This window comes from Phalacrocorax aristotelis, chromosome 8, assembly GCF_949628215.1.
Source record: "Phalacrocorax aristotelis chromosome 8, bGulAri2.1, whole genome shotgun sequence".
Classification (NCBI taxonomy): Eukaryota; Metazoa; Chordata; class Aves; order Suliformes; family Phalacrocoracidae; genus Phalacrocorax; species Phalacrocorax aristotelis.
This window is the reverse complement of record NC_134283.1, coordinates 41,353,874-41,366,310: the sequence shown is the minus strand read 5'-3', so window position 1 is coordinate 41,366,310 and position 12,437 is coordinate 41,353,874. Positions and strand designations below refer to the sequence as shown.

General features: G+C 46.2%; 2 protein-coding genes across 3 annotated transcripts in view; both read right to left on the bottom strand.

The window, feature by feature from the left end:
- KLHL3 (kelch like family member 3) overlaps positions 1 to 11,883 on the bottom strand; it is a 63,386-nt gene extending 51,503 nt beyond the window's left edge. Inside the window, exons 1-2 of one of the 2 annotated variants that reach the window (XM_075102861.1) lie at positions 11,811 to 11,883; positions 2,354 to 2,420 (exon numbers count right to left, since the gene is read on the bottom strand). In XM_075102861.1, the coding sequence (XP_074958962.1) occupies positions 2,354 to 2,394 (41 nt within the window). In that variant the 5' untranslated portion in view covers positions 2,395 to 2,420; positions 11,811 to 11,883. Of the gene's footprint in view, positions 1 to 2,353; positions 2,421 to 11,810 lie in introns of those variants that run through there. The other variant, XM_075102864.1, reaches the window with a different exon arrangement.
- On the bottom strand, positions 9,890 to 11,722 carry HNRNPA0 (heterogeneous nuclear ribonucleoprotein A0). Its single transcript, XM_075102865.1, has one exon. It carries the CDS (start codon positions 11,367 to 11,369, stop codon positions 10,428 to 10,430), a length of 942 nt encoding a protein of 313 aa, XP_074958966.1. The 5' UTR covers positions 11,370 to 11,722; the 3' UTR covers positions 9,890 to 10,427.
- Positions 11,884 to 12,437: the final 554 nt, after the last annotated feature.

Sequence of the window (12,437 nt, the reverse complement as noted above, 5' to 3'; positions counted from 1 at the left end):
GAAGAGCTGTGAAAGTTATACATAAAACACTGCATTCACGGAAGCTTCCCAGGCTGCATCTTCTCAGCCCAAGTTATTTTTCATTCTGTTTTTAAAAAGATACATATGTCTCAATCTTACAAACTTATTTGAGAGAGAGAGAGATAGATATAGATAGATAATCTGAGTGAACAACCTGATCTAACCCTGAAGCTGGTCCTGCTTTGAGGGATGTTTGAACCGGATCACCTCCAGAAGTCCCTGCCAATTAAAATTATTCTGGGATTCTAATTAAGTAAATAATAATTTAGATAGATCTGTATTTAGACCATAAATTTTCTGGGAAAAGGTCCACTAAGAAAACTAATATAGGAAAAACAGTGAAAAGTATCTACCGAAATAGATGTCTTGGTATCTCAGTGGCTAACTGAAGTCCCTTGGAGGTGACACTCAGAACCACACTGACATGCAATGGACCTGGAGCACGGGGCAACGTGCCTTGGCAGAGAAGTCCTGGAGGTATCTGCTGCCTAGCCAACGCTAGCATTTAGAGCATGCTATATTGGTTTCACATAACTAAACCAAAACAGCAGCTAAAATTCATCTATTATAGCAACTCACAGGCATCCAAGTTAACACATGGTTCAAAGGAAGCTCGAGGAGACCTTCTAGGCAGGGACCTTCCCAGAGGTGGAATCGGTGATGCTTTGGCAGCTGAAGCATAAGAGGTAAGAGACTCCCACTGAAGCACTGTTTTCTGAAGCATGTAATTTGCAGAGCAGAGGGGGCTGGAGCATCCACCCCAGCAGTCTCCCCTCACCAGGATCCTGATCCCCATCGGAAATGCTGCAGTAGCTACCAGCACCTCCAGCCTCCGGGACTGTTGCCCTCTGCTGGTAGATGTCCCACTTGCACACTCCTGTCTGCCACAGGCCGGCAAAATCGGGGTGTATGAAATGTTTTCTTTTAATCTTTAACATAAATCACCATTCCTATAAAAATAGTGGGTTTACTCCAATAGTTTCATCATAGCGTTACCAGCTTTAGAATAGTAACCCCAGGCCATCTGCACCCCCCAGGCTGTGATTTCTGGGGCGTAAGCCATTCTATTGCTCGCCCATCACTGCAGTAACAGATCAGCTGAAAATGTTCTTCCTGCTCCTCCTTACTCTTTCCTGTAGCATAAGCCATTGCTGGCACCCGCAGTCAGCTATGTCAGAAACAGACTTCCCACCCTGCAGTCATTGCGGTGAAGGAAGTTCCACCTGAATATGAGAAAAAACCCCTTCCCTGTGCGGGTGCCAGAGCAGGGGCACAGGCTGCCCAGGGAGGCTGTGGGGTCCCTTCCCTGGGGACATTCACCCCCCGCCTGGACGCGGTCCTGTGCCCCTGCTCTGGGTGTGCCTGCTCAGCAGGGCGGTGGACAGGATGATCTCCAGAGGTCCCTTCCAACCCCCACCAGTCTGGGATTCTGTGATTTATGAGAAACTTGCTGGAAGATTTTATGGCTTAGAATTGAGCGCTCAAAAGGAAAAATTAACATTCAGGAAGAAAGCTGTATAAACAACTGTTGTGGGCACTGGAACAAAGGCAAAGGCCAGTGTTCAGATGCCTAAACACTAGCGAGTGCCTCTGCCTCATGAGTTCTTAGTTTTGACTCCCACTTCTGCACCTGCTGAGGTGTACAGTTCTTGCTACAGGCTGAACACACGGACGTGAGAAACAGTTTATGCTATGGTCCAAACTGTGGGATCTTTTTTTCCTCAAAAATTTTTGCTTAAGTGTTAAGATACTATTTTAATGTGATTCTTTGTCTTCATAATATATCCCTTAATGCTTCTACTACCACCTTCTGTAATAAGGGGAAACTACCCATACGCTTCATAAAGGTGTTGTATGGCTTAATTAATATTTGTATACAGTAAACTGAGAGACCAGCATAAACAAACCTATTCTCATTCAGGATCCCACCACCCCAACCCAAGTCTCTTTACTATTACTCCTTGTACACTCATTGCCTTGCTTTCTTCTTGAAATTCTTCAACATATTTCACGATTTTGTGTTCCTTGCAAAAGCCAAGCAACACAGCCCACCGCCCTAGCACCGTACACAATCTGCTGCAACACTGACACAAATGAGTAAATCACACAGCTACCACAAATAAAAATTTAGGCAAGATTGTTTCTGCAGGCATGTTTTTACCTGAACAGAAAAACCTGTCTCATTCAGCACGTCCTTCTGGCAGATAACACCTTTCCTTCATTATCCTGCATGGTATTTTCTGTGCAAACACCTTTTTCTGCTCAATCTCCATAGCATATTCAGAGTGGGAACCGTATGTCAGGGGCTCAGCTCGGGTTTCTGTTCACTTACCGGACTTCTGTGGTATGCTTTTCAGGGCTCAGCTTTCCCATCCTCTCTCTCCACACAGAAGTACACCCTATGAGGGAGAATGAAAACACACTTTGAGAAGGCATTAAAGCATGCGTGGCACCAGCTTGTTGCAAAAGTTTTGCCCTAGAGCAATAAAACCAGCCCAGCTCAGCTCTTCCTTCCCAACCTTCCTTCCACAGGCAGTGTCTCAACTCCCTCCTAGCTGACTCACCAGTACACACAAAACCAGAGCTCCCCATTGCCACCAGCTACACACAAGCCCAATTTAACATTTCTAAAACAAACGTGGTGCTGATTCATCACCAATCTCATGCCTCAGAGGCTTTAAAAGTAACATTGATACCACAGAGTGGAAACCCAGATTCTAGCTGGTGCTGGGTGAATAAAAGAACTCCCATAACTTCCGAATTATATAATTACAGAAAAAATAATTTGACTGAATTTAAAATGGCAGAAAATAATGGATGGGTGGGCCAAAAGGGAAAAAGGCACAGCGATTCACACCAGGTTAGGCTTGAAACCCACCCTTATGCTCCTGGGGAGTCTCTGTGAAAATAACAGTAGAAAGTTAGCATTGCTTCACCTGCAGGTTGAACTTTGCTAAATATTCTATGCAAGGGGCATTAGCAATTGCAGCTACAACCACCCTGCAGTCCAGTAGTGATCTCAAGGGGAGAGGACCTGAAATTGCAATCAGACAGGACTCAAAGAAGCTCACTCCAGTAAATGGAGCATTATTCCAGCAGTGGTGGAAAAAAAAACATGAAACAAGCCCAAATGAAATCACAGAGTGAAGGACTTTGGCCAAATTTGTTACCCAGTAAACTTAAAAGATAACTAAAACCTGAAAAGGTATTAGAAAACCACACAGAGAGAATTGGGAAATTAGCATCAGGAATCTTCCACAACTCTGCAACCCAGGCGAGAAGCAGTCAGTGAGCCCAAAACCAGAGGACATCCCTTTTCGGGAGGGAGGGGACCTGAAGGATGAAATAGGAGTAAACTATTTCAAAACACAGCTGATAGTGCTGTGCCTTTATACAACAGCCAGGTAAGCACAGCCTCCCCCCAGGGCCAATGTACTGCCCATGCTGTTTCTAATTTGTTCATCAGGGTGTGTGGTTGGGAGAGGAAGGCTTTCCACTGAAGCTGCAGCAAAGAAAACAAAATTATTAATCCACACAGAAAGAGAACAAGTAAAAAGAGCATGAATTTCTGGTCCCAAACACTACTCATGTATTTCATCCAGCAATGCTTTAATCCAAGCCAATGCTGGAAACAGGAACTAGACTCCTGATCTTTCTTCTTCCCATCAGTGCCTGCAGTCCCTGGACTCATGCGTCCTTCCCTCCAGGATTTTGTGGAACGCAAAATTTTTACAAAATGGAAAAAAATCCGTTGTAAAACCACAGAAAGCAGCAAAAGTTACAGAAGTCACAGAAGAGACTGAGATGATATTCATCATTTATATTGACTGGATTACAGACTAACAGTGTATTTTCAGATGTGTGGCTTTGCATGCCTTTCAATTCAAAACACGATTTCCAGTGAGAAGAGGGCTCCCGAGGCACACTAGTTAGCAGTTATACGGTACAAAGCAGCAGTTGAACAATCGAAGTATTTTCAGATTCATCAGCTCATTCTGCTTCTAAGGAATTTTTCTGCGATGTTCATCAGTGATTTGTACTTTGATGGTAGTGAGTGAATGTGCATCTTGACACATTTCCAGCCAGAAACTTAATCCCTTTCTAAATTGGCATCAATTTCTTACTGCATCACACATGAAGAGATATTTATAGTTTAATGAATGCAATATGTATCAAAGTTATTCACAGCTCTACATAGCGTAGTTTGATTTTTTTTTTTTGAGGAAGAGCTGTTCTTTCCAAATCTGTATATTTTCCATTTGTGAAAGCATTCCGAAATAAAACTCTATCCATCAGATATTAAGATGGTTAATATCCAGATACCTCAGACAGATGGCATCATTAGTCTGACTGGGCTTGACATCTAGTTTTCAAAGTTAAGCAGCTTTGGTTACTTGCATGGCTGACAATCTGAGAATCGCCAGCGCTCTAAGCTTGATGCTTTCTATAATAGCAATAGGCAACACTGCCGCTTTGGCTAACGGACTTCTAGCAAAAAAAAGAGTTACGCCAAGATCAACCGCACTGAGAAAGTACTTAAGAAAATGCTGTTGCAACTCTTAGTTTAGGACTCCCGCTGGCAAAGGCTGAACCAAGGACAGAGAACAGTACTTAAAATTTATTTTTTTATGCATTTTTTTTCCCCTTTTTTTTGCTACAGCCTAGACCTGAAGCGTTCCATCTCTCTAACTGTTCAGCCTACTCAGTAGATAGGAGAACTACAGGAAATACAAGATTCTGAAGAATGTCTCTCCTGTACCAAACTACAGCTTTGCAATCCCCGCTCTTTCAGTATTCCCACCACCCATTTTCCCGAGATGAGTTAGATGTTTTTAAGGGGAATATAGATACGATTAAAACACTTAGAACCATACAAACAGGAGGTATCAGTTCAAAAGTGACTGTATATTTCCTCCCCTTTATATATAACAGAAATCGAGAAGGGTGCTGGGAGCAGAGAAGGCAAAAAGACTAGGAACATCAAGGAGAAAGCACCCAACTCCATCAGCCCCTTTACAAGTCCTAGTATGCAGGTAAATGATAGAAAATTCCTAGGTAAAGATATACAGCAGAAAGACTTTCACCTTGTTATAAGACATCCACCAATAGTAGTACTTACATTACAGTACAGATACTCATTAGAAGTAGAGGTAGTGCATGTGTGTGCAGATACATGCACATACTAGAAATAATAGCGTAGAAATACTTCAATAGGAGACCTAAAAAAAGCCCACCAACAAAAGCAAATAGTGCTTGTTCAGGCTAGCTCAAAACTCCTTACGGCATGCTTGCATTGTGAAATACATTTTAAAGTGAAGCAGGGATGTAACTGTTTTATTCATTTCAGCAATACAAAAATAACAAGCAGAAAACTCATCTTTAAGGGATGCATACACCAGATCACAGAATCAGTTACGCAAAAAGTATTAAATAACCCATTGTTTTGTAAACTACACCTCTGGTTAAGGCGAAAGACTGAAATTTTGGGGGTTACACTTTCAATCATGTAATATTAATTCAGTGTATTATATATAGACACATAGTTGGAAAAACATATTGGAAATGCCTTCTTCCTATTAGATAGCTTATAAAGCAGAGGACCGTACCAATGTATACCACGCACACGTGGTACAAACCATTGATTACGTGATAAACACTAACCTGGAACGGCGACTACAGGACAAGCAACCCTTTTTAAAAGGCTTGGGTAAGCTACCTTCTATTAGAAAACCAATCATCACACAGACTGTAGGAGCAGAATCCCATCCTCACAAAATGCACCATTTTTGTTTACTGGGTGCATATCAGGGGGATGTCCTTCAGTTTTGTTTTTCAGAGATTAACAATTTAAACCAAACTTTTGTATTTTAGAGGGAATGTCCTGAGGGACGCGGAAAAAAGAAGCTGCTCTATTTTCAGACTTGAATGGGAGCTCAGGGCCCTCAGCACCACTCAGGCTCAGACCCTTTTCAGAAGCAAAAGGAATGCCATTATATTACGACAACAGTATCAGCTGACAAGGCAGGATAATAAACCAGTGTTCTGACCTACGCTATCCACTTAGGTCTTCCCATGCTCAATGAAAGCAAAATTTGCTTTACAGAAGGGATCTAAGTTAGGGGAGTGGCGGAAGAACACCATAAAGCATTTGAGAACTTCAAATTACATTTTTAACCATCTTAAATATTTTGGCTTCATTGATCATTAAGCATGTGAGCACAAAGAATCTGACAGAGTTCAAGCACACCTCCTGCCAGTGCCCCCGCTGCGCCCGCCACTGGCCTCCCAGCAGGTCTGCGCTCCTGTACGCGGAACCGGGAGTCCAAGAGCCAGCACCGCAGCCGCGCCACTTGCGGCTATTTCAACACACAACACAAATCCAACAGCTAACTCAATCCTGGAGGGTAAAGACTGTCCACCTAAGTACTCCACACAGGCCTGCGGGGCAAGGCGCAGCTTTCATTTTGCAAGTCTGCCACAGCTGTAATGCATTCAGTGATCCAGAGATTTACTGCAATCAAAGCTGCTTCAGCTGTTACCGCTGTTCTAAACTGCCTTTTCATCACCTGATGTTAAAATAAACAAGTGAGAGATACTTCCACTGATTTGTGCAAGCATCAATTCATTACGTATACAGGGGTTCAGCACATTTAATGCAGTAACCATCAGTATTATAAAAGTGTATGTTAGGCTAAATTTTATTAGCCAAATAAAATTTACAAGTCACACAAGCAGAATCAAGAACAAATTATACTTTAGAGTAGACACAAATACCCATTACTCTTAAACTGTGAACACATCACAACACGCGGAGCTATGCTGTGATACTGTAATCTCTGAAAAGCTTTGTCTTATGGAATTTTTTTGTTCATGCAGTTACAAAAATAAAAAGAATATCTGTGTTTTAAGAAACTACTGCGCTTTTACTTTCATTATTAAATGCTGAAAGTAATTGCTCTCACTTCCTATTTCGCACAGGTGAAACCAACACAATCCAGCATTCATTCCTGAACAGAAGGCAATTACTGAGATAATTTCAGACACACAGACTTCAGAACTAAACTACAAACTAAAGTTACTTTATTTCTATCTCTGTGACCATCTCCTCGAGTGACTGTGCAGTCACAAATTTCTGTATTTACACACCAGCTATATACTTCATTTTCTCTTAGTTCCTATGCACCTCTATGCAGACAAATCTACCCGGGCTCAGGAAACGACTAAATAGCATTAAATTCATAAACAAAGCTTCAGCAAGAAATCTCTTCTGTTTATTGGGAACTGTACTAGAAACAGGTTTATATTCAAAGCAAGTCTAAGTCACTGTATCTTCAATGCTGTCCAATACAGATTTGCATCTCTTTCCATATTCCACAGTACATCCTAGCATCAAACAGGTGCTTACACGAGCCTCTCAAATGTTACCTGCATTGCCACAAGGAAGTTCTTCCTCCCAAAAGACAGGAGGTCAGAGCAGAGCAAGTCCCACCTACTCAGGACACTCACTACAGAACCATGTTAAGACCAGTAACAGCCTTTTGAGAGAGAAATTAGGTAGCACACTCCCTAATGCAGGTGCAGTTTCTGGGTTCTACTTTTTATTCTAGAAGTCATTAGTCCTACAAGAGGACTACTATGTACAGATAATCAAACAGCATGTTTCAGTACAACAATTCTCAAAATCAAGCTATAGCTTGGCAAAACAATCAGATTTCACACAATGAAGTCACTTTGTAACAAAAACCTACTTGTTTGTAGTAACATATTCTTTCATGGCACATAACATTTGAATACGATAAAGCTATAGCTGGTGCACAAATCTTTACCTTCCCAATTCAAATGACAAACCACATCACAGAAGTGAATTTAACTATTTCTTCCAAAACCAGGCTGTCCCTTGATAAGGTTAAGGCGACTCACCATTGCACGGGACTAAATCAAACGCCCAAACTAACACAAGACCTACAACTCAGTAGTTCATTTTGGCTATGAAAAGGAAAGCTGCGCTTCAAGTGAAGTTCGAGGATGTCTGTCCAACGTGGTCTTAAAGTGCAACGGTAAAGTAAAAAAACTCAAGGCCAGTGAACTGAAATAAAACCAACCACCTGAAGCTATCCACCAACAAGAGCTGGTACTCGCGGTGTCTTACAAATACTTCTCTGAAATGACTTGCGCTTCAACAACGTTATCAGTGATACTGGTTCACAACAGAGGCCCACAAGCTTTTGTGATAAAAAAATTACAATATAATTGCAAATAGCAAGTTACTTGGAACCTATTTATAAACGCTAAGCCAAAGAGAACCAGTTTTGCTCTAAGAGCCGTAAGTTATCACAATCAAGAGGAAACTTGGGTCTTGGTTTAAATCCTGACAATACCAAAAGGTTGTCCCGTTTATATACGCTTACACGGGCAGTTAAGCTGATGCTAGTTTTACTTCTAATAGCAACAAAAAGACTCATTTCAACTAAAACCAGCATCCGGTTAGATTGACATCAAAGGCTGACAATACCTTGAAATTTCACACGAAATCCTTCAGCCCAGAAGCACAAAGCCCTAGACTTTTACCTTCCATTGGAATCAGTGGGAGTTATATGCCTAATATCTTGCATGTCTGGAGCAAAGCAAAAAAATCAGCTTTTAAGATACAGTCCCATAAAGCATCAGCATTAAAGACTAAGCGCTTAGAAACCTGAAGTCAGAATAACCTTGTACTTTTTAAATCCATGCCCCGTATCATACATACTCTCACTCAAGCATATAAGGAATTCAAATCTTTATTTGATATCCATAAACCCATAAACGTTGCTATTCTATATTTCTATGCAGGAAGGCAGTTTTCCCCTAAAACATTATGCTTTTCAATAAACAACAAACTTTAATTCTATTGCGTGAAAGGGCTACAAATATACATTTGTTAATCAAGCAGACTACACAGATATTTTTGCTTTACAACTGGCACCTATGTTACTGGTACACTTAGCTGGCTCAATAGCACTTTGCCCACATAGTTTAGATTATCAGCTTTTCTGAAATATGGGCAATTGCAATTATTAAAACGTGCTGAGGCAGGTATTGCAAATCCATTCCTTTTTTCCAGTCAATACTCATGGAGCCCATCTTTATTCACATGCAGATGTCATTGCACTCTACACCAGTCATCTAGTGGCATAAAATAACTTTCAGAAGTCTAATACAATTGTTAGCAAACCAATTTTACTCCTGCTGTAATGAAGCCTGCAGCAAGGGGGCTGCCATCCTGTCGGTAGATGGTGCTGCGGGAGATTCTCGGGGAACTTTAACGAAGGACAATAGTTCAGAGTGAAAAGTCTGTTAACCCGGTACTATGAAAAACAAGTATGCCTTTAATAGAAGGGATTAATGTCGACCCTTTCCTGGAAGGAATCATACACAGACAAACCGATAAGAGGACTTGAAACTAAGCAATCGGAAATTTTGAACATTTTATATGAATGAAGCACATGCTTAACACAAACTATTTCTTCAAAACTACACAGTACATACTTAGATGGAAAAGTCCTATAGAAAAAATTGACCAACCATGTCAGCACGTCAAACTGCCTAGTACAAGATGGTGGATGCACACAGACTGCGTGAGTGAGAACGAGTATTTAAAAAACAGACCACATCCACGGATTAGTACTTCAAAAATTTCTCTGTCGAGTGTTTGAGAACCAATAAATCCGCTAGGGGGGTAGCAAAAAAGTCAATCAGGACCTTTACCGGCAATAAAATATTTACTCTAAGGACACAGAGATTTGAAAGCAGAGGAACACTTGCTTCAAACCTAGAAAAGCCTTAACACCGTACGGAATGGATCCTAGGAAAAAAAATTAGACATGTAAAGGTCAATGAACACAATGATTTATTTAAAAAATAAAAAATGTAAAAACGATTTTTTTTTCCTCCTTTACAGAAATGTTAATTTCAGTCATGGGATCCGAGTAGATTTTGTAGAAAAAAATGTAGTAGCCAGGTATCGAGTCCTTACAACAAAGGAAATTCCCCTGTAACCCTCCCCAGTTTTTACTCCAGATCAGCAAGACGCTTCCCACCCCGTACCCCCAAAAAAACAAATTAAAACAAGACATTTTTCGTTGCTAGTATAAAAACGACCAAGGTCCAAGTAATAATAAAAAAATAGAGTCCATCAATGACTGTAACACAAAGTATGTGTGTGTGGGGCCCAGTCCATCTTCAGCGAGAAAGAAGTGGCACAGGCAGCAGAGGCGACCCCCAGGGGGCATTTAGGAGCTGCTCCCACAGCAGGGAGGCATTTAAAAGGAGCTGCCCTTCGGCGAATGAGGGGAGAAACCATTTAGAAGCTGCCCCGTATCCAGGGGAGGGCTCTCCACGCCACCCCCGATGGGTATGGGCGCTCCAGCTCAGAAAGAGCCGCCCCCGTAGCCTCCCCCACCATAGCCTCCTCTGTACGGTCCACTGTTACTGCGGCCCCCCCAGTTGCCGCCCCCTCCGCCACCTCCTCCGCCGCTCTTCATGGGGCCGTAGGAGGACTGGTGCTGGCTGTAGCTGCCGAACCCGCCGTACCCGTTGCCGTAGTCGCCGCCTCCCCCTCCGCCGCCGCCTCCGTAAGAGCCGCTGCCATAGGAGCCGTAACCACCGCCGCCGCCACCTCCTCCGCCGTAGCCGCCGTAGCTGTTGTATCCGCCGCCTCCTTTGGAAAGGCCGTTGTGATCCCGGTTACCGGATCCGCCGCCGCCCCGACCCCTTCCTCCTCCTCTGCCTCCCCGGGAGGGCCTGGAGGAGCCGCCGCCCCCGCCGCCCGACTGGATGTCCTCCTTGGGCACGGCTTTCTTGACCTCCACGCGGTGGCCCTGGATCGGATGGAACTTGACCACGGCCGCCTTGTCGGCGGCATCGTGGTTCTGGAAATAGACGAAACCGAAGCCGCGCTTCTTCCCGCTCTGTTTGTCGGCGATGATCTCAGCCTTCTCCACGGGGCCGAACTGGCTGAAGTGCTGCACCAGGTCCCCTTCGCCTACGTCCCCTTTGAGACCGCCCACAAAGAGCTTCTTCACCTTAGCGTGGGCCCCCGGTTTGGCCGAGTCCTCCCGGGACACGGCCCGCTTCAGCTCCACCGCGTTCCCGTCCACAGCGTGGGGGGAGGCGGCCATGGCGGCGTCGGCCTCCTCCACCGCCGAGTAGGTGACGAAGCCGAAGCAGCGGGAGCGTTTGGTCTGCGGGTTGAGCACGACCACGCAGTCGGTGAGGGTACCGTAGGCCGCGAAGTGCTCCCGCAGCCCGGCCTCCGTGGTCTGCACGTTCAGGCCGCCGATGAACAGCTTGCATAGCTGCGAGTTCTCCATGCCGCCGCCGGTGCCGGGGCTGCGCCTGGGCCTGGCGCCGAGACTCCTCCTCCTGTTGGGGGGCAGCTCCGAAGGTTTTTTCCCCCCCTTCTCCGTCTTGCCGCTTGCTTCCCCCTCGCTTGCGGCGAAAGGCGCGACCTCACGGCTGCGGCAGCCGCCGGCGATGCCTCCCTCGGCCTGGCCCGAGGCCTTCGCTTCGCCTCACCTGACCAGCAGAAGAGACGGGGCGTCCCGGCTGCCGCCGCTCCCGCGGTGGGGGGGGGGGGGGGGTGAAGGAGGGGAAAACACAGGCACGCACAAAATGGCGGCTACGGCTCCTCCACAGCTCGGCCGGCGACTGGTGCCCACACAAAGGGGACGCCGGGAGCCCCGCCCACCCCGCACGCCCCCCGCGCTGGCGCAGCCAATGAGAGCGCGCTGCTGAGGCCGTCCGCGACTCACCTTTCAGGGGCGGGGCCCCCACCGCGATCGACGAGCGTGGCGACTAATCGGAGGGCGCGACCTCCGCCGCGCGTCGGTAAAAGGCCCGGGGGGGGTTCCGCCGGTGACAGACGCGGCGGGCAGCCAATAGAGTTAGGCTGTAACGGCCGGTGATGCAGAGCATCCTCTGCGCGCGCCGAGAGAAGGGGCGGGGATACGGGCGGGCCCGGGCCGCGCCAATGCGTCTATCCAGCGGGCGTCAGCCAATGGGCATCTGCCGGCCCGGCCGCGCGCTCTGTCTCCGGCGGCCCCGCCCCGCGGGCGGAGGGTCGGTGGGCGGCTCGCGCGGGAGCGTTTGAAACGCTAACCGTTAGGCGGCCCTGCCGCGTGCCCCCCCGCCCCGCTCCTGTTGTCCGCCTGAGAGGCTCGGGTGGAGGCGGGGGCTGTGGGCCCCCCCGCCGCACTTAGGCTCGGCCTAGCCGGGCGGGGGTCACCCGCTGCCCGAGGGCTGGGGCAGGCCCGGCCCCGCAGGGCTTGCCTTGCTCTTCGGTTGCGTTCTGCTCGCCGCCCCAGCCTTGCACCTTCCTTGCCTCCGGTTCGCTCGTCTGCCCCGGCTCCAGGGCACCGCGGAGAGCGCGTTCCTGAAGG

Excerpts from the sequence above, each read along its gene's own strand:
- HNRNPA0 (XM_075102865.1), bottom strand. The coding sequence starts at position 11,369 with ATGGAGAACTCGCAGCTATGCAAGCTGTTCATCGGCGGCCTGAACGTG.